The 21,320-nt window shown below is 35.9% G+C and overlaps 1 protein-coding gene across 2 annotated transcripts; it reads left to right on the forward strand.

The window, feature by feature from the left end:
• The first annotated feature begins 6,006 nt into the window (after window positions 1-6,006).
• LOC103997455 (ran-binding protein M homolog) lies at window positions 6,007-20,948 on the forward strand. 2 transcript variants are annotated; one of them, XM_009418675.3, is made up of 11 exons: window positions 6,007-6,139; window positions 6,237-6,628; window positions 8,006-8,152; window positions 8,695-8,781; window positions 9,780-9,825; window positions 11,043-11,119; window positions 12,401-12,563; window positions 13,393-13,461; window positions 17,473-17,532; window positions 19,764-19,850; window positions 20,379-20,948. In XM_009418675.3, exons 2-11 carry the CDS (start codon window positions 6,267-6,269, stop codon window positions 20,661-20,663), a joined length of 1,383 nt encoding a protein of 460 aa, XP_009416950.1. In that variant the 5' UTR covers window positions 6,007-6,139; window positions 6,237-6,266; the 3' UTR covers window positions 20,664-20,948. The 2 variants fall into 2 exon arrangements, with proteins under 2 accessions (XP_009416950.1, XP_009416951.1); XM_009418676.3 differs by having other exon boundaries at window positions 6,010-6,139; window positions 6,223-6,628.
• Window positions 20,949-21,320: the final 372 nt, after the last annotated feature.

Raw genomic sequence — 21,320 nt, forward strand, 5'->3', positions numbered from 1 at the left:
TGTCGAAGCAAGACCCAGAGATAAGCGCCCCCCTCATTAACGCCAGTGTCGTGCCCCTCCTCATCGCCCGCCTCCTTAACCACCATCACCACTACCCTCCTCAATCTCTCTATCTTTGCCCGCGATGTGCTCACGTGCACCCCGGGCATCTTCAATGCCCTCATCGTCGCCCTTCTCCTCTCCCCCACCATTGCCTAACACATCGCTACAACCCTTTACAGCCTCCTCTTTGTCAAAGTATACTGCTCCATCATTGGGTCAAAGAACCCCTTGATCATTGCTCTCATGGACCTCATTGGCACCCTCGACACGTTAACTAGGTCAATCAAGGACACACTTAAAGGCCATCTTTAGTCTAGCCCTCTACTTGCTCAACCGCACTACCCTCATCGAGCGTGGCGCCATGTCACCCCTCTTCATGTTGGTAGTGAAGGGCGGGTAGAGGTGGGTGATGGAGGACATGACGATAGTGATTACTTAGGTGGTAGGATGTGACGAAAGCGTACAGTTGTTCCGGAGGGTTGATGACGTCAGTGTCCTAGTGGATCTGGTGGTTAAGAGGAGTGGGAGGGTAAGGAAAAATACTGCAATTGTGCTGCTGAATCTAGTAAAGAGTGACAAAGACAAGGTGATAGGGGACATCAAGGAAGTGGATGAGATAGAGACAATCGTAAAGGCTATGATCGACGACGAGATGATATATATATATATATATATATATATATATATATATATATATATATATATATAACTTCCATTGGCATTCACTCAGTATATTCATATTTTTAAATATATTAAAAACTGTAAATATCGAAAATACGCTTTATTATTTTCATTGATATGTATATTATATTGTTTTCTGCGCTCACAGATGGCACAGTTTCTATTAAGCATCCTAAAACGGGCGATGCCCCAAATAACGCTCAAAACACGCGTCTATCCCTCTCGCGCTTGCTTTCGCCTGCTCTAATGGCGGAGGAACAACAGCAGAAGGCCCAGGGGATTCCGCCGCGGTATGATCTCAACGCCAAATGGGACGCCTGCCTCGATATCACCATGCGCCGGCTCACTTACTCCTCTCTCGCCGGAGCCTTCACCGCCCTTCTCTTCTTCAGTGAGTTCTCACCACCCCGATCGATATCTGTTTTCCTTCCTTCCGTTTGGAGCCCAGTGCGTCAACTTTCACCAAGATCGATTGTTTTGTGGGCTGGATGTACTCGTCTGGGTGATCGTCTCTGAGAAATACCCCAAATCGCCTTCGTTTCTTCCAGTATCAAATTGTTGTGTTTCTCTTTTCATTCTTGGATTCTCTTGAGTTTTTGGTCTTCAGCCTCATCGTTCCTGCCTGATCTATATTGTTACTAAAATTTATAGCTTTCCTTCCCTATACTCGTATGTTGTCTGATACATGTCCGAGACGATTTGAGTTTGTCTTGCCTTATATGCCATTACCTTCAATTTACTTGCTATGGGTTCAACAATCCCTGATCCTACTTTTCGTTGTAACATCAGAAATTTGTGTGCATTCCTATTTTCAGCTGCAGTAATTTTGGGTTTGCTGTTTCCTAACTATTAAGCATTCTCATCTGTAAAGTATCGCTTGTTTTTCATACTTGGCGGCAGTATTGATGCCATAGATAAACCTCGTCACCAAAAATCCTCTTTCTGATTATGTGACCTATATTCAACTGTTCCATCTTGCTAACATATATAAATTAAAGTTTCACTATTAACAGAAATGTTTCATCTGTTGATCTTTGCATGACTGGTCTTGCATAGTTATGGACGATGGTGACGAATTATAGCAGCATGCACATATCTGAACAGGTTCCTGCTAAAGGGTGAGGAAGGAGAAAGTGCCTATTTCAGCATGGTCCATGGTTGTACAAGGAATTGAAATCTATTTAAATTTCAGATGACAAATACATGAACTTAGTTGTTTATGATTATCTATAGTTTTTGTATGTCAAAATGTTACTACCACCTTATTATAACAAATCACTACTTGAGTAATTTAACATTAGAGTAACTTACTGAACATAAGTACATAGAACTCATAATCCGCTTCATGACTAGGGAAAGAATAATTGTTGTCAACTACTTGCTTCTCACCTGATTCATCGGGCCCATCTTTACTTTTCATGTTTCATTCACACAGGGAGTCCAGTTACTCGATGGGCATCTGTAGCATTTGCTGCTGGAGTGGGTATTGGATCAGCATATACAGATTGCTCATACATATTTGATGGCTTTCCTCAGAAAGTCTCATCTTCAGAAGGCTCATCCATCTCTTCTGGTTCTCCTTGAGTAAGTTCTCAGCTATTCATTTGTTTCTGCATTTAATCCATGTTTACATATTTGGTATTTTGTTGCTGGAATTTGCATTGTACTGGATTCTAGTAAAGATGCAGTTTTAGGAATGAAGTCAAGCCCAAATGTTACGTTTTAATATGAAATAATAATGCATGTAATATTTTATTTTTGAAAGGAAATTTTTTATTAAACTCCCATCAGGGGAATATCCAACAAATTGGAGTAAAGTGACTGGAAGCTTAAGCTCCCCGAAAAATATAAGATAATTGCTAAAGAGCATGAATGGATATTGTAAGAACATGTGATGATCAAAGGAGAAACAAAATTGATAAAATAAAATGAAAACAAGAGAAAATACATCACTGTATGGTTAATTCAACATGATAATAATGCTTGATCCACATCATTGAAATTCAGACAACATGTGGCAATGTATAGTGCTTGGTGTAAGAAAATAATTTGACAAACAATGCAAAAGTAAGTGACAAAGTTTCATCAGGAAAAAAAAAAATCTAAATTTTCAAATCATAAACCAAAGAATATGCATTATAAAACAAATAAAAAAGCCAGAAGGAAGGTACCATACAATGAATTTAAAAAATAAGCTTAAAATATTTTTCAGTATCTGGGATGCTATGATTCCCCCATTCGTCAACACAATGACGAATCCAGCCTACTTAAACCTTGCATGATTTTACCTTTTCTTTCGCTCATATCCAGCGTAACTAATATTTCGGCCTCAACAATTGTCATGTTAGCTATTGGAGGCCTTTTCACCGTGTCTTATACTAATGGATCTTCTCTCTCTCTCTCTCTCTTTCTCACTTTGGTCTTTTTATACAGGAGGACAATAACTGATTGAGAGATTGCATCTGAACACTGAAACCATTGGTCAATTGCTTGGAAGAACTACTAGGTCTTGTGTCAATGTTAAAAAAGTTTTTACTCCTGGATGACTGTGAAGCACATGTATGCTTTGAGGAAGATTGTAATTTTGGATGTTATGAAAACAGCTTTGTTAAACGAGAACAGTAATGCTGTTTGATGATTTTAGTGGTGACCATGAGGAATCTCTTTGATATATCAAGGTAGAATGCATCTTTTGGCTTGAAAATGATTTCCAAGTGGAGAAAATATGTCTAAGGGGGCTGTACTACAAGCTGTAGGAAATAATCTTGATTGAATCAATCTGGGAGATATATGTCATTTGGTATAAATAGATAGTAATACTTGTGATTATGAAGGTGCTAGTTATCTTAGTTAGTAAAGATTTAATAGTTTATTATGAGGTCATGTACCCTTCGTGAAAAAAAATTATGATTCTCACGAGACTTGAATTACTGCGGTGAACAACTTCCTCCGAAAAATTCATGAAAGATGGGATCTTATTTAAATTTTCATGAAAAATAATTCAAAATAAAGATCAGATCAAATTTTCAGTCCTATAAGGTGAATTTTAGGACAAAGTCTCTCATTTTGGGTGTTTTCGTGACTCACATTTTGCTTTTATCCAATGGTTTCTTTTTTCTTCTTTTTTCTTTTACCTTAGTCTCAAAAATGCCTTTGATAGGATGCCCAAAAATTCATTTGATATAATATCCAAAAACAGTCACCCATTCTTTATAAGTCATCCGTTCTTTATATTGAACCAATCCAATTGATTTTATAGTGTTCTTATGAAAATGTAAAAATTAAAAATTCTGGCATAGATGTTAATTTTTTATTTTTTTTATTCCTAAACCAAAAAGAATACATATTTAAAAATCACTAAGGATAATAAATTAGTTTATATTATATTTTGAGTTATTATTCACCGACTAGAGTGTTTTTATATAAGTAACAAAGACATTGTAACTCTATTTAAAGACACGAGAAGCGACATATAGGTCAATTTTTTTTTATGTTTTATTTGAAACCTCGTAAAGAATGATAAATTAATTTGTGTAGTATTTTGAGTTTTTTTTATTATAGTATTTTTATATAGATTTATAGTACTTTTATTAAGATATCAACAATATTATAATCCTATTCAGAAACATTTTGATTGGATCTATATATTGATTTTGGGACCTGAAATATTTTTTGACATATCCTATATGATGCATTTTGGGATTAAAAGAAGTATGCGACTAATTACATACCTTGTAGTTGGATCTTCTTAGTATCTTGGTCTCTATACTTTAAAATAATTATATTAAAATCTCTATAGTTATGAAAATGAAGCATTTAAAATCTCTATAGTTTTATCGACGGAAGATATAACAGGTGACAAGACGTGTACGAAAGATATGAAAACGATGGATAAAAATTTATTTTTAATTATGGTGATAGGCTAATTATAGATTATCCGTTGAAGTTCGACCATTTTAGTATTTTGGTCCCTTGATTAAAAAATATATATATTAAAATCCTTATAGTTATGAAATTAAAATATTTAATTTTATTTACTCTAACGTCGTTGATTTTATTGACGAAAGATATCGCACGTGACAACACATGCATGAATGACATGAAAACGATAAGCAAAAAAGTAATTTGCGATAGTGGTAGACAATGACACCGTGGGTGGGTTATTGTGATGGTGGTTGACACTAACAATATGGTGGTCTGCTTTAGCGATATCGATCTAAATATTGTCGATAAGGAGGAAGAGGAGGCAAAGCGATGAGGTATATACATCAGTGTCAAAAAAGGAAAATGAGGGAGGTGAGGTATTTGCATTGGTGTCGCACCGCTCTACCTTTTCTTTCTCCTTCGGCACTACCCTAAATTTGCATCAGCGTCAAATGAGGAAGAAGTGACAGGTAAGGCATCTATGTTAGACGAGGAAGAGGAGACAAGTGAGACAGAGAGGTGTGACACCATTCATGGCATGTGCTATTTATTCCGTTAGTAAGACCGATGGTATTAGGATAAATGAGGTTAAATGCTTTACTTTTAAATGACAATATATACTAAAAAGATCTAATTACAATGTTAGATCTAATTATAAGGTCAAATGGTATTAGGATAAATGAGATTTTAATATACATTTTTTAAGTCTAAAAATCGAAATATACTAAAAAGATCTAATTACAATGACAATATATAATTAACCTATCATAATTATTAAAATTATATTTTTATTCATAATTTTCATTCCATTCAAGTGTCTATTGTTATGTGTTATATATTTTCATCGATAAAATCAACGGATAAATGAGATTAAATATTTTACTTATATATTTAACTATATAAATTTCAACATAATTTTTTTAATCTAAAAATCAAAATATTAAAAAATTAACTATAATAGATAATTAGATAATATATAATTAGCTGCAGAAGTATGCCACCAGCAAAAACAAAAAATGGGAGGCATCAATCCGGAAAAGCTCATGTTTTCTGATAATTTGTTGTATATATAATTTAATTTAAAATTTTATAATATACAAAAGGTGACGTCAAAAGAATCTCCATAGCTTATAGAATTATCATCGTACCTGAGCCGTCCATTATGGTGATGAGAGGAGGATCTCATGGCTCTTAGAGTTGGCATTGTATGCGATCTAGTTCACTACGTTACGGCAGTGCGAGAGGCTCCAATATGACATTTTTGACCCCCACGAATCTCAAATTTCCCGTATTTTAAGCTCAAATGTTAACCTCTTCACTTGGAGACAAAAAGGTCATTTACGTCTCACTAAAGTCGCTACCGCGGTTTAGCAGCGGCGAAGGCCTCAGCTTTCATCCCATCCGCCGCCCCTTTCCCCTTTTTTCTCTCGGGATTAGGGTTTCGATTATCATTCCGACAGAGAGGAGCCCGACCATCGATTTGGGCCTTCAGGTAAGCATTCGATTGCTGATTTCTCCTGGGGTTTTCGATTTGCGCGCATCTCTGTCGTTTGTAGCACTACATTTATTGAGAAGGTTGGGTTGAACAGTTGAGTCTTGGATTCTTGGACGAGGGCTTGATGATGATCAATCAAGAGCCGGCGGGAGAATCCATCGATCTCTTCCGACTGGCCTCGCGCTGGAGGTCGGGCGCCGAATGGAAGAAGATCGTCGAGGAGATGGATTCAGAGCCGGTGCCGTCGCATTTGAACACGATCAACAGCTCCGGCTTGTTCCAGATCGTGTCGACGGACAAGATGTCCGTCCAGTATGTGGGTTCCCCGCAGCATGGGCACGATGTCGGTGTCGTGCAGGCGGACTGTCCGGCGCCCACCAGGAGGCTGGCTTACTATTTCGAGATGACGGTGAAGAATGCCGGGCAGAAGGGGCAGGTCGCTATTGGGTTCACTATGCAGCATTTCAAGATGCGGCGGCAACCTGGGTATCCGTATTTGCACATTTGTTACTTAAATTGTTTGCTTTTGATCTGATCTTGAATAGTTTCACATCTAGTTCTGCATTTGAAGTTTGAAGTATCCTTCCTGTTCCCTGGTTTTCTGTATAAGTTTCTCAGTTCCTGCAGCTTAGGGCCGAATTATCTTGTGTTCTCAATATAACAATGATGACATACTATGTGAAATTCAATCCTTTTCCGGGGGTCCTGTCATTTCAAGTCCCCTCCACGATGTTGGAAGGGAAGGTAAGGATAAAATGTCAGCCATAGTTCTCAGAGGATACCTATCTCATATGTCGGAGTAGTACAACATTAAGGTCGATGACAAAAAAAGATATGTGTGGGTGTTAATGATGTTCAAAATCATAGATATATGATGTATATGCCTTGTTTGGTGAGGAGATAGTTCCCATCTTGAGGAAGATGGAAAGTGTCCAGCTACAACCCTCACTTTGAATGAAAAAATTAGGTTTAAATATTGTTTATCATAGAATTTCCTGGATGAATAATTGGATTCGATTATTTTTTGTTTACATTAAACATATGTGGTTATCATAGGTCAACTGCAATTAGTAGATTTTGGTAATGATTTTTATTTTGCTTAGTTCACATACATGGAATCTTTGTAATATTTTGAAGGGACATGATGATTGTTAATATTACTTCACAATTGAAAAATGGTGCCGTTAAGGTGGAAATCATAATAAAGTTAAGAATATAGGTACTGTAATTGGGCCAACCTTTGATTATGAACGAATTTAGAGAGGTACCTAGATGTTATAGGAAGTGGATGGTCTCCTTTGCCAAAACTATTTGTAGAGGCACATGATTGCTTATTTGCAGATAGTGCAATTATATTGTCTTTGGACTTGCATTTTTTGGCTTAACCTTTAGTGGGTGTTCATTCCTCTTTACTTTAATAATTATGGAATAGGTTTTCCCAGACCCTGGTCTGTAAAATGCCAAAATTTGCCACAGTTAAAACAAAAAAAAAGGTCAAATGCAGAATAATTTTAGCCACAAATTGCTGGGAAGGTGCTAAGAAGGTATTTGACCATATCGAAGATGTGGGTATTGACTAAGTGTTTGACAAAGCAAGTGTAGAAAGCATTTGTCAATTTTGGCTGGAGCATCTTTCCCTCGTTTTGCAGTTTGCTTTTTTCGGTTGAATACTTTATTACCCAAAAACAAGTAATGACATTTTTGCGTGTGGATTTCTAGTTCTTAATTCCTTCTGCAACAAAGGTATTTTTTACTTGCATACGTTTAATTTTAATGAAAATCATGTTTTAGTTTTGCAAGAAAAAAATATTTTTCTGTTCTGTTGCTATTTCAAATTTTCATGAACTACTACTTTCTGTGTAGCTGGGAAGCTAATAGTTGTGGATACCATGGAGATGATGGATATCTTTATCGTGGACAAGGAAAAGGAGAATCTTTTGGACCAACATTTACAACTAATGATACTGTTGGTGCTGGTATCAATTATGCATCACAGGAGTTCTTTTTCACGTAAGTCAATAGATTGTTTAGCATAAAGAAATTGTACCATTAGCTACTAGGATGGTTGATATTTCCAAAATTTTGGAGCTCTTTGAGATCATATATGTTGTCCTAATTTACATGCTTGTGTTGTGGAGTTCAGGGATCCTTAATCTAGTAAGCAGTTCTCGGATTTTGTGAATATTTATAGAGATAGTTGATTTATTATCATGGTTCACCTTATCGATTCGTATCAGTGTACTGACCCGTTGTCGATATGACATGTACCGACATACCGACACATGGTATGGTGGGATCTACTGATAGATTGATATGTACCGCCCATACCGATCCCCTAGGTACATATCATTTGTACCGAGCGATACATTATGGTACGGTGAACCTTGCTTATTATTATCTTGATTTTTCGTGAACTGGTATCTATTATCTTGATTTGCATCTCTACACTTGTCTAGGGTTGACTTAGACGATATTCCATCTATCTTTTCGATAACTAATTGTCTGACTATGTATTGTATGTAATAACTGTAATCTTTAATCTTTATGTGCAGAAAGAATGCAAAACTTGTCGGAACTGTTCCGAAGGATATAAAAGGCCCTCTTTATCCTAGCATAGCTGTTCACAGCCAGAATGAAGAGTATGCTGTAGTAATTTGTAATATGAAATTGATAATGTTTCTTTGCTTTTAACTTGTCTATGTAATCTAAGTCTTCCTAGTGGTGCACCTAATTTACTCCTGGTACATTCATGCAATGTGTAGGCTAATTATAATCCAACTGCACCATTATGCTGTAATTGTTTTTCCCATAGAGCTTTCTTGAAGATTTGTTGCAATGGTAACATGCTAGATCTCATCAGTGATGAGAGGTCCAAGTCCAAATAGGGCACAGATTTATCATTCTTGCTTGAGGTTTTTGAGGAAGAATTAGAAACGAGTAAAAGTTTCATGGGTCCTAATGTTTTTTTTTCCTCACTTTTTACTAATTGTGAAGATTATAAATGAATCTGCTAAGGTTTTAGACTTGTAGGTGGGAAGTGAAAAAAAAAAAGGGGGACTAGATATTGCAGATTGATCTAGCAGCTATTTTTGGTTTATTTTGTCTTTGAAAGAAATTTGTTAACTTAGGGGTTTTTAAATACAATAAATTTTATGCAATTTTTTTTCTTCTGAATATAGTAAGTTGTCATATATCAACATGTTCTGCATTTTTACATCACTCACCAAGATTATCCAATAAGAAGAGGGAAAAAAACATATGTTTAAGTCTTTAAGGTGAACTCGATTATTAAGGTATCTTGTTGAAGACTTTCTACATGGAAGGAAACTTATTGCAATCAAGATCCTGCTAGTATAAAATATCATCTTTTGAAACAAAAATCAAAGTGAAGGTTCTTCAAAAATGGTAGATGTGATAATTATTTTAATTAGTCCTTAATTTAAAAGAACTTACAATTTAATGTTTTGAACTATGTTTTTCTTTTTGTACTTAGGGCATCTATGCATCTGGTATTATTTTGACGATTTTCAGGTCATTTTGTGAAACTTATAGGCATCGTAGTGTAGGATGCATATTGTAGCTATTTAAACAGATTTATTTTATTTTATTTACTGACATGTTCACCCTTATGTTGTAGAGTTACTGTAAACTTTGGGAAGAAACCATTCCTTTTCGACATCGAAGTAAGAATATTCTTTTGCAGTGTTGATCTCCTTCTTAGTCTGTTGCTTAATCATAAAGATAACTGTCCAACTTTCTGTGTATGATAGTTATATGGACACATGTCTAAGCGAACAATAGTTATGTACACATGCGTGCCTACCTGTATCTGTTCTTGTATGCAATGGACAAGAGTATTTCATATGGATGTTCTGATTCATGTTAACAAGTTAATGCTCATCAACTATTCTTTGCCTAGTTCTTTTGATCTCATATTATATTGGAAATACTGGGTTTTTGCTTTTGCTACTCAAGTAAGCCAACCAAATTTGTACTTAAGCCTAACATAGCCAATAGAACTTTACGCAACCTTTATTAAAAATTTGACCCACTGGATTTTGGCTGCCTATCAAGTAGTTCAACTACAATGTGACCTAGTTCTGACTTCTGCATTGTATGCATGTTCTAATAATTATTAATTTGATAAAAAAATGTGGCTCTATAAACATTGTGGGCAACTACTTTTCATAAAAGTTTGGTCTCATCCCTGGTGTACCGAAAGTCCTATATTTGGTTGGTCTTGTATTATATATATCTATATAGGATGGTGGATGCTTAAATGATAAAGAATAAAGGGATAATGAAAAGACATCTATAAAGCTAATAAGGAAAACACACTAACAAATTACTCTATAGATACTTTAATAGTTAAGAAAGACGACATTAGTCACAAATAAAATTATGGGGGCCTGTCGCCATGATGCCATTCCTCGTTTGATTCATCTTCTAACCACAACACTTGACCATACACCAAGCTAGTCGTTTTAGCTTGACCATTCATCACCATAGGGATCCCTATTTCTATACTGTGCTTTAAAGATTTACAAAATCATAAAAATGAGAAATTTTTGAAAGTTATATTACAACTAAAGAAGAGGCAAAAAGAGCTGTAATTATGATAAGATACACTAAATATAAAATCACGAGATATCACTACGTTTTAGTTCTTTTGCATCTTATATAGGTTTCTTGAGGTACCGAAAGATAACATCTGTATGATCTCTGGACCTGATAGAAACAACAACTTTTCTTTTTAGCATCTTGTGTTTTGTAAGATTTTCTTAGTTGAAACAGGTTATGTCTTTAAACCCAGTCATATGATTGGCAATGATGGTCTTCATTCTTGCATTTTCTTAGTGCTTTCAACTTTCTCAATGACAATCCTGTTTTTGTTGACCAGGGTTTTATTTTGGAAGAGAGATTGAAACAGCAGGCAATGATTGAAAAGCTATCCTTACAACCAAATATTAGTCACTGGTATGTTTGCATAATATATAAACCATCTCTCTCTTATCATTACTTGCTTGTGTGTGAAAAAGACAGTGACATGGTGATTTCCAATTATATAAATCTTTTACTGATGGATTTATGTGTTAGACATCCCACTGTATAAAAATACCATAATACATTCCTAACTTGGTTATCTTGTCTGCAATTCTAATTCTTACTTCTAGAGAGTTGATTAAATAATGCTTTTGTTTCTGTTTCGTGTGCTGATTATATTTTCTGTATAATGTTATTTTTTTTCTTTGTCTGTTACTTTGTTGATTTTTCACATTTCTTTTGCTGAAGCAGTATGACAAAGTAATTTGATGGATGATTTGGTGAAGGGGTGCAATCTGTCTTTGAAACTTGCCGAATTTGTTAAGATACTTGTAGAATTTTTATGTGGCTTAGTCAACGGAATGGTTCTTTCATATGACACTATACAGAGGAAATCTAGCCTACAAAATGCTCAAAGACTTAAAGATAGCTTTGTGGTCATATGCATCCTAATCTAGCATGATAGTTTTAGAAAGTTTGATTCCACTTGAAGGGTCTGCCCGCCAACCTGTAAAGATTTTGTATGACTAATGATAAGTGACTTCTTGAAGATAGTGTTAACACTTGGTACTTAGTTATCATGGTTGTCTAGGTGTTCGGCCTTAAAAACTGTCTAAGCCATCACATCATGGTTTTTTCTTAGATGTTCAGCCTAATAAGTATGGCCATCACACAAATCCATCTGGCCTCATTGCGATCACCACCAAAATTTACACAGGCACCCTCCTATCAGAAACATGTTCTTACATGGAGGTAAACATACTTCAATGAACATGCAATTTAGATTCTTTAATCACACTCTTAAATGCATTGCAAACATCAATATTCTGCCCCAGTTAACATTTTGACCATGAGTTTAGAATTCCAATGAGATTGTCAAGAATTGATGTTCAAACTTCAAAATTCACTCAGTCGCAGGGACCTTTATATATGTAATAGATTTTCAACCTATGGTTCTGGACTCCTGTCAACTATTTCCATCCTTAATTCCCAATTCTTAGAATAATAGTTAGCGGGATTGATTGATCAGGATTCCGAGCTTCAGTATTCAGCTTTTTTAATTTTTTTTATTTTAATTATTAATTTTTGAATTATATTTATTTTCCAACAAATTGAAGATCTTTATGACCATCTTTCATATGTTGCAATTATACTGCTTTTGTTTGGTTTCTTTCTGAATATATTGGATAGAAATTGAAGATTTTGTTTCCGCAGGATTGTTCGTTCTTATTTGCTACACTATGGCTATCAAGACACATTGAAGTCATTTGACCTTGCAAGTGAAAATACTTATCCTTCAGAGTCTATGGCACAGGAAAATGGCTTTGATGATCAAGGAGACATGTATGCACTTGATCACAGAAATATTTTGCGTCAGGTAGGAAGCTACATTCTAGGAGGATATTTTAGATTATAAATTTATATTCTTACTGGTTGCTGTACTAAAAATCATTTTTAAGGGTTGTTTAATGTACTCTCATGAAGCATGTATTCTGGCATATTCTCCATTTTATGATTCATGCTTGATTGCAGTGAGATTTATGCAAAATCACACACTGGTTACTATTACATATCATATTGCAAACATGTTCAAATCTATTTAGGAGAAAGGACAAGACTTGTATGTCAAAACAACATCAGAATGGAAACTCCTAGGTCTATATATAGCCAAATCAGGATGCTACCTTTAGGGAACATCTTCAAGTTTATTCACTGTTTCATTCAACATCTTTATCATTTTTGGGTTCAATACATCACAAGCTTTATAAAATACATAGGTTGGCTTACTATAACATGACATTACAAGGAGACTTTGTTGATCAAGGGAAAGTGGTCATTATGTGCTTGTTTAGGGGGGCATAATGCTTAGTATGATATATTTCTATGCATAGCCTTGTCTAAAATTCTATTTTGAGGCTAAGTGATATAATGAAATTTGATCTTTATCTATTACATGTCATCAAAAAATATTTCCAATCTGGAAATTTGATCTTTTAAAGAAATTTCTATTCTGAACTATTTCCTCAGATGTACTGATTACTTTTGGCATTCATAACCAGGACATGTGAACTAAGTCTATCTTTTTGTAAGTTTATTGCATTACAATACTTCCCAAAAAGACGAGTTGAATCAATTGATTATCTCCTACTTTCTTTGAGCAGTGAAATATCTATCATTTATTAACCAATTACTTTTCAATAATGAAGCTTATCAAGAATGGTAATATTGATTCTGCATTTCAAAAGCTTCGGGAATGGTATCCTCAGGTTTTGCAGGTATGTTTTGAACATCTTTAACACCATATGTATTTAGGAGCTGCTTCTTAGTTTTTTTTTTTTCCTGCTTTTCATTCTTTCTGTTAAATGTTGTACTGTGGATGGCACTGCAAAGGGCAAAAGAAAAATGTCTTTTAAATGATTACATAAGAGAACTATGGGTTATCTAATACAAACTATGAACTTATATATCTAATTGAAGTCGCTAGATTAAGTTTCTTGGGAATGTTTAACAAAATTCTTACTCCAATCTAGAATGTGTGGATTCCCTTCTGTTTATAAAAGATTCGGGGAGGAGCTTAGACATTCAGCTAGGTGGGGCAACATTGACATGGTCAATTGATATGCTACTAGTTATATTATCATTGTCTTTGTAGAACATGGTACAATTTTAGACCCTTCATACCATATGAAAAGGCAGAAGGCAATTTCTACTTGAAGTTCGTATTGCAGATAATTCATGCACTTGATAGGGCAGAGTAACAAGGAAAATAGAAGATTGAGCATCAAACAGCTTCTAACAAACAAACTCCAATACGTCTAGAGTTGTTTGGTCCATTCCAGTGCTTTAGTTGGAACAGTAAATATCAGCCCATATGTGCTAGTTTGAACAGGTTTAGGGTTTTAAGAGGAGACTACCAGGATGTTGTCTGGTGCAAGGATTTAGATTTTGGTGCGATAATGTTTTCTGTGACCGATCATATCAATATGGTACCCATAAACTAGGTAATGTGCGTACTTGTACTGCTTGGTATCACTAAAACACTAATAAAAAAGATACCAATTGGTATATATGATCTATTACTGGTCCTTGGTCGAACTGGTAAATATTGGTCCATACTGATATTGTTACAATATAGATTCGTTTCTTGATCTGGTGTTTTTAGAAAAATTGAACCACATCTTATTCGTTAGCAGAATGTTTGGGTGGTAATATTAACCATGTTTGTTTAGGCATGTCTAAAAAGGATCTTAAATGCACCTTTGAGAATGTGACACTCATACATTGAGAAACATGAAGAAAGAGAGGAGTGGCAGGGAGTTCAAAAGAAAAAAATTCAGAAAATGGAAGAAATGTGTGATAGACATTAGGTTGTATGGTGTAACTTTCGTCAATGCAAATAAATATAAAATATGTGTTTATAACATAGGCTCCTGGAAATAGTTGGGAACAATTGCTTACCAGATGTAAATGTGTTAATTTCTACTGATGTGCCTATGTAAGTTATGCTGGTTAATATATATCAAGTATTTCTTCAGATCAGCTACCTAGAAAAAGAGATGGGAATAATGGGAAAATGAAGAATGATTAATTAGATATGAACAAATAAGCAAAGACTATTTAAACAACATATGATATCAATGACCCAGGTTTTCTCTGGCCAAATTTCATTTTCTGCATTCATGGAAATTGGAATTCAGCCTGTGTTTGCAGTTCCATGGTGAAGATCATTCTCAATGATGAACAAAGTGAATTTCAAGTTTAAGGGAAGGTTGTCCTTATTAAAGATAAATTTGTTCATGAAGTTTGTTGTTGAGCAAAGTTTTAAATCTCAATACTAAACATGTATTGATCTTGGTCAGACCAACACGGGTCCAGTACATACTGGTATGCTGATGCATGGTAGACTGACATATAGGTCGATACCATGCAAAGAGAGAGGAAAAGAACGGGAGGGTAGGAGAAGAAGGTGTAGGGCAGTATGAGGTCGAGTGGAGGAGGAGATGGACGAGGAGGTAGAGGAAGACGTAGAGAAGTAGAGGAGGAGGAGGAGGTGTACTGGAGAAAAGGAAGGAAGCATCGATCTAATTGCAGGGCAGCAGTGACAGTGGGATGGGGGCAATGAGGTGGTGGATTACAGGGGTGAGGCAACAAGGAGGAGAAGGAAGAAACGAAGGAGGAAGGGAGAGAAAGAGAAAGGGAAAGGTTTTAGGTTATGTGGCAGGAAAGACTCGAGGAAAAGGAATGACAGCCATTAAAAATATATAAAATAATGATAGGGATATCAGGCGGTAGGCTTACTGCCAGTGCCCCCAGTTTTAATTATCAAAAGATAGTGGCAAGTCTGGTTCGGTAGGGTTATTGCGTGGTAGAATCTGGACTGGACTAGGTGAAATCATCTGGTCTGTATCCTGTTTTCTTATCAGATCAGTAAATATTAGTTGGTACTGACTGATCCAATTGGTTTTTTAATTCTTGTTATTGACACATCATCAAGTTACAAAATACTCAGGTACCATAAGAAGAAAAACAGCATTATTGAGAGGAACTTGGTGATCAGTACAATATGTTTTTTAATGGAAACAATGATACGTACCTTTCTGCAGCATGATTAACATATGTGTGGAACAACATTGTGCACTTAACTTTATGTGATACCCCCATAAACCATTGTTTATATTACCAGGCTACCAGCAGTTGCAAAGAAATTGAACTTGTGGTAGATCCTCTGGATAAAAAAGTAGGCGAGGAAGCATACAGCCAGACTTATTAGAAATAATTGATCTTGTTGACCAAACGACACTCTTATGATGCTTGATAACAGAATTTATTAGCAAATTTTGTTCGGCTGAGTTAATTTTTGGCTAATTTTTAAAGTCAATTCAACTTATGCATTAAAGATATTATAAACCATTGCTGGGTTAAACCTTACGATCGAACCAGCGTTTGAGGTCTGGTTCGGTCTTTGGTGCTTTAGTTGGTTCAATCGAACCAACTAAAGCACTGATATCAGTGTGACTTCTCTAACCCTAACCCTGCTCGCCGTTCACGCTACTGCCGCCATTGCTCGCTGTCGTTGCTGTTGTCGCCACTCCCGCTTCCGCTGTCGCTGCTATCGTTGCCACTGTCTCCGCTCGCCGCTTCTGCTGCTACCATTGCCATTGTCTCCGCTCGTCGCTTTCGCTCCCGCTCCCGCTGCTTGCTGCTGCCGGTGCCGCTGTCGTCGCTTGCCACTCCCGTTGCCACTGCTACTACTACTGCTCGCTGCTGTAGCTGCCACTGTCGTTGCTCGTAGTTGCCGCTCCCGCTCTTCTCAATCAACACCCTTGGTCTTCCGACTCTTCTCTTTCGATAGTATACTGTTAACAGTATACTTTATACTGTTAACTATATACTAGTAATAGTATTTGTATTTATTAGATTAATTTAATAGCATATTTTTTTAAAAAAATTTAAATAATTATATTTATTAATTATGTTTTATATTTTTATATTTTAGCGCCTCACTTCGCTCGGGCGAGCGCCTAGCACCTCGGGCGTTTTTGGATCTTGGCGCCTTTTGACACCTAGTGCTTTTTAAATCACTGCTGTGCTTGACTTAGCCAGTAATACCATTGAGGTCTGCCAATACCATGACATCGGACTGGGGTTAGAAGTTTTTGACAAAATTATAACTTTAATATTCATGCTGCTAGACTAGCTTCTTGCACACTTGATCTGGTTTTAGGTTAATAAGATGGATTGTATTGCTTTTAGATGGGTAGATTTTTCTTAATCATTGGACATCTGAATTATTGGATTATCATGTTTTAGTTCAATTGAATTATGATGTAATTTTCTGCTCATTATGTTATTGTATATATCTAACTATAAGTTATCCTCATATTTCTTTTTTAGTGTGGCCCTGATGAACTTATTCTCTTGATTTATAGATACTAAATTATTGATCTTTTTATTGGTTTGGCACACTTGACCTGAACCAGTAGTTGAAACAACAATAGGTATGCTATGGCATCGGTACCCCACTGGTTTGAAGGCCCTATGACAATTTTATTATGCGACAGTGAAATCCTTGTAAAGGATATGATGAATTCTGGTTGTTTGGAAAAAAATCGAGCCATATTCTCAGCTTTGCAAACTTTATGTTCATTTTTTTGTAATATTTGGGATGCATGATTGTTCACAAATTTTATCGATTTGGCTTTTATTGTCATTTAGTATAAACTTTAGAACCTGAAACCTTAGTTTGAGCCTTGCAACTAAAATGACCACCAACTTGCTTTTTGCAGGATGACAAATCGTTGGTCTGTTTTCTACTTCATTCTCAAAGGTTTATTGAATACATTAGGGTAAGGTTTGAGATATCTTACAGTATAGTGTTGTCTGCTTCCTGTTTTATTTATTGTAGAATAATTTGTCAAGTTATGAGTATGTGCGGAATTTTCTTTTTCTATTCAGAATTCTTTGAGATATCTCACAGTATAGTTTTGTCTACTTCCTGTTTTTTTATTAAAGAATAGTTTGTCAAGTTATGAGCATGTGCAGAATTTTCTTTTTCTATTCAGCATTCAACTACTGATATATTCTAACAACATATTTAAGCTATCCCGTAATTGATATCTGATACATCTCATTGAGGATGTAATTGTACAATTTATCCAACGATTTTTGGCTTAAAGATGAAATTTCTTTGCTTGGTACGAACACAAAATTAACCAATAGATTCCCGTACCAATGTTTTCACATGCTCTGGTTAGGCTGCCTAGGCCATTATGCTATACTCACCACCTATGCGTGTGACTTTTTCGAGTTTCAGGTTAAGCAATGATCTGAATACTTAGATAAATCCTAGGAAACTAACATGTATGCCTAGATGGGACATAGGAAGCTACCCAGGCCCCTAAGGTCTGCTCTTTTTCTTAAGTGGTTCTTTATCACAAATAATTTTTATAGATAGTAATAGGATTTAACTAAAATTTAATTTTATGAAGTCAATGTTTTCCATTTTCAGTTTTCTAATGAGCGCAATTATTCTTTTCTAACAAGATACAAGGAAATACTTTTTTTTTATGCATTTATACATTGAAAATATAAAAATGAATACATTGACTGGATAAACTTCTTTATTATGTTTTTTTTTTGCCACGACACATGCCATTCTATCTTAAATGTTAATACTTCTTGGCAAGGTTCGTACCGTACCGGTATTTCGATCTGGGCTCAGTACCGGTACGGTATACCGAGCGGTACACCCAGGTGTATCGAGTACTGTAGCAGTGCTACAGTGTTACAATGTACTCGGACCGGTAACAGTCGGTCCGCGTACCGACAACCTGTCGGACCGGTATGTACCGCCCATACCGGGCAGTACGGCTCGGTACGGCAGACCCTGCTTCTTGGTATCTTAAGTGTTTATACTTCTTGTTTTGTTCTTACTACTTTTGTTTATGATGTCTTATAAGGAGAGTCTTCCATCAAAACAACTTTAAAGCGACTTTTATGTGAAAATTTAACCAAGAAATGTTGCATGCAAAGAACCCTTAGATTGATCTCTATTGAAAGGTTAATGGAGGGTGACTGCTTATGATATTATATACTTTCTTGGAACTTAATTTTTATGTATCTATATAAATTTACACCTAATGTCCACCTATGTTCCTAGACCTTTTGCATGAGGCCTACAAGTGGTCGCTGCCTGTTGCTGAGGCATTTCAACTATTTTTGGCCATACTGCTGAAATCTTTATAACATCATCATTCCAGTTTCACAATAGAACTACCACAATAATTGAGATCACTTTCTTAACATACCAGTTTGGGGCATCTGGCCTCCGTTCATCAAGACAATCATGCAAAATGTTTCATCTTAATATAGGCTGCTTTTATTAGTTGGTCAGTGGGAGTTCCTCTTTCCATTTTCATAGGCCATGGTCACTAAAAGCTTATCAACTTGGGGACTTATCGACCTAAATATGTTGAAGTCTGTTCTTACAAGTGCAAATGCCGTATGAATCGGACATTCATTACATGAGATGAAAAATGAAATTCATGCCATTAGAACTTGTTGGTAATTTAGATAGGATTTTGTTCATTGACTGATAATTAGTTCCTTGGACTATTGTGGTATTCTGGGTTCACATTATGAAATTTCCCTAGATACAATTTGATCAATTTGGTAATTGCTGTTACCACGTTAATTGACAACCCCACCTTAAAAATGATTTCCCTTGTTTGCTTTCCCATCCTTTAAATTTGTGTGAAAATTGTGACGGGTGGTTGTAGACACTAGTTTCACTGTTCTTCGTCACAAAGAATATTTGCATTGATGCTCTTCATTGGCTAGATCCACTGGCGGTAGTCAGCTTTTCTGTTTTGTCTGTTATGAAATTGTTCTCGTACATTGTATAATATCTGCACTTAAATGCCAGGAAGTTGGGTATCACATTTTTGTTTGAGAATATTTTGCTATAAGCTTTTAAAGTTAATTTACCCACAAATTTGGCTTGTTATGGTACCTGCTATGGTATTGGTACTTTATTGACACTGTTGCTTTGTCATGCCTATATTGTTGGATGTCGTAGGTTGGACAGCTGGCAGAGGCAGTATCTTATGCTCAAAGTGAGCTGCAAAAGTTTTTCTCAGTAAAGTCTTATGTTGACCTCCTTCAGGTATTACTTGTAGTCAGTTTCGATTAATAAATGCCATGGTCTGTTCCGTCATGGCCAGGTTTATCTTCAGTTCATTCCATCAATTGACCTCTATGCATGTTTCTTCATGGCATAATTTATATCATAGTTGAAGTTTCTTCATGGTTTCATTTATACAAACATTAGAAGTTATTGAAATTGAACTTACTGGATTAATCGTTGTCACTAAAATTGAACATTGTCCTGTTTGCCTTTTCATCTGTCCATCACTGAAGTATTTCACTGTCACTAAAATCCAATAATGAAATTATTGGATTAATCATTGTCACTAAAGTATTTCATTGTTGCTGTCGCAACAGTGAAATAAGAACCAAGTCTCCTATAGCATTTGTTCCTAATTAAATCGGGAAAAAAAAATATTTGTCCATGATGCTTCTCTTTCAGATCCTGCTGCATCTAAAATTCGGCAATAGTATTTTTAAAAGTTTACATCGATCGTGTCAAATTCTTAATATTTGACATCCCCTCTTGTGTCCTTTTATGATATAGGACGTTTCTGGGCTGCTGGCCTATAAAGTGCCAGTGGAATCAAGTGTGGGTTATCTACTGGACGGACCACAGCGGGAATTTGTTGCTGATGCAGTAAATGCAGTTGTTCTATCCACAAACCCCAATTTGAAGGACCCAGATCGGTGTCTGTACTCGTGCCTGGAGAAGTTACTGAGGCAACTCACGCTGTGCAGCTTAGAAAGAAGGGCATCGAGCGAGGACCAAGGGGAGGCATTTTGTCTCCATAGAGAACTACAAAGTGGTGGAAGGGCAAAGTGCAGCTAGTCTTTGGTATTATTAATTGCCCTCTCACTGGTATGATTCTGTGTCCCACCCAGCTAGTCTTTTTTATTATTATTTATTATGTTTTCTTTTTTGTTCTTGTTTTCTGGGGAGATAATTACTGGTGGAGCATGCACGATATTCTTGTCTGGCTGTCTTACATCTATCTACAGTTGTTTCCGATTCTGTTGTACAGAAGTTCTACATCATCAACTTGTATGTTGTTAGATAAAAAGTCTGTGGTTTAGACCCGTTAATGGAAACTTGTGTGCCCGATTTGGTGGTAAATGTGTCAAGTTGGTCTGTTGTGATAATTAGTCAGCTTAAAGTATGATCATGCATGCATGTGGTGGTGTATCTTGCAACTTGCAGCTTGCTTATTACTTGATTATAATTAATTATATAAAGGTTCTTAAATCAAAACTATTGGAAGAGTGATGATTGCCGATTCGATTCGATTCGTGTCTCCGATTAGGATGAAATCGTCTTTGTTTGGATTTCGTCGAAGCGATCAATAAAAATAAAATAAAATTTAATCTCGTTGGTGTAAAATTGCATAATTTAGCGGTTCCACGTTTCCAATTCCGCGCGTGTCGATTTTATTCTATTTGGTGAGGTCGGTCGTCTCTCTCTCTCTCTCTCTTGGGTGTGGGTCCCACC

This window comes from Musa acuminata, chromosome BXJ3-9 (assembly GCF_036884655.1).
Source record: "Musa acuminata AAA Group cultivar baxijiao chromosome BXJ3-9, Cavendish_Baxijiao_AAA, whole genome shotgun sequence".
Taxonomy (NCBI): domain Eukaryota; kingdom Viridiplantae; phylum Streptophyta; class Magnoliopsida; order Zingiberales; family Musaceae; genus Musa; species Musa acuminata.

Coding starts and splice junctions, on each gene's coding strand:
- LOC103997455 (XM_009418675.3), top strand. CDS start 6,267: ATGATGATCAATCAAGAGCCGGCGGGAGAATCCATCGATCTCTTCCGA. Junction 8,782..9,779: donor GTTCACAGCCAGAATGAAGA/GTATGCTGTAGT, acceptor CTTATGTTGTAG/AGTTACTGTAAACTTTGGGA. Junction 9,826..11,042: donor CATTCCTTTTCGACATCGAA/GTAAGAATATTC, acceptor TTTGTTGACCAG/GGTTTTATTTTGGAAGAGAG.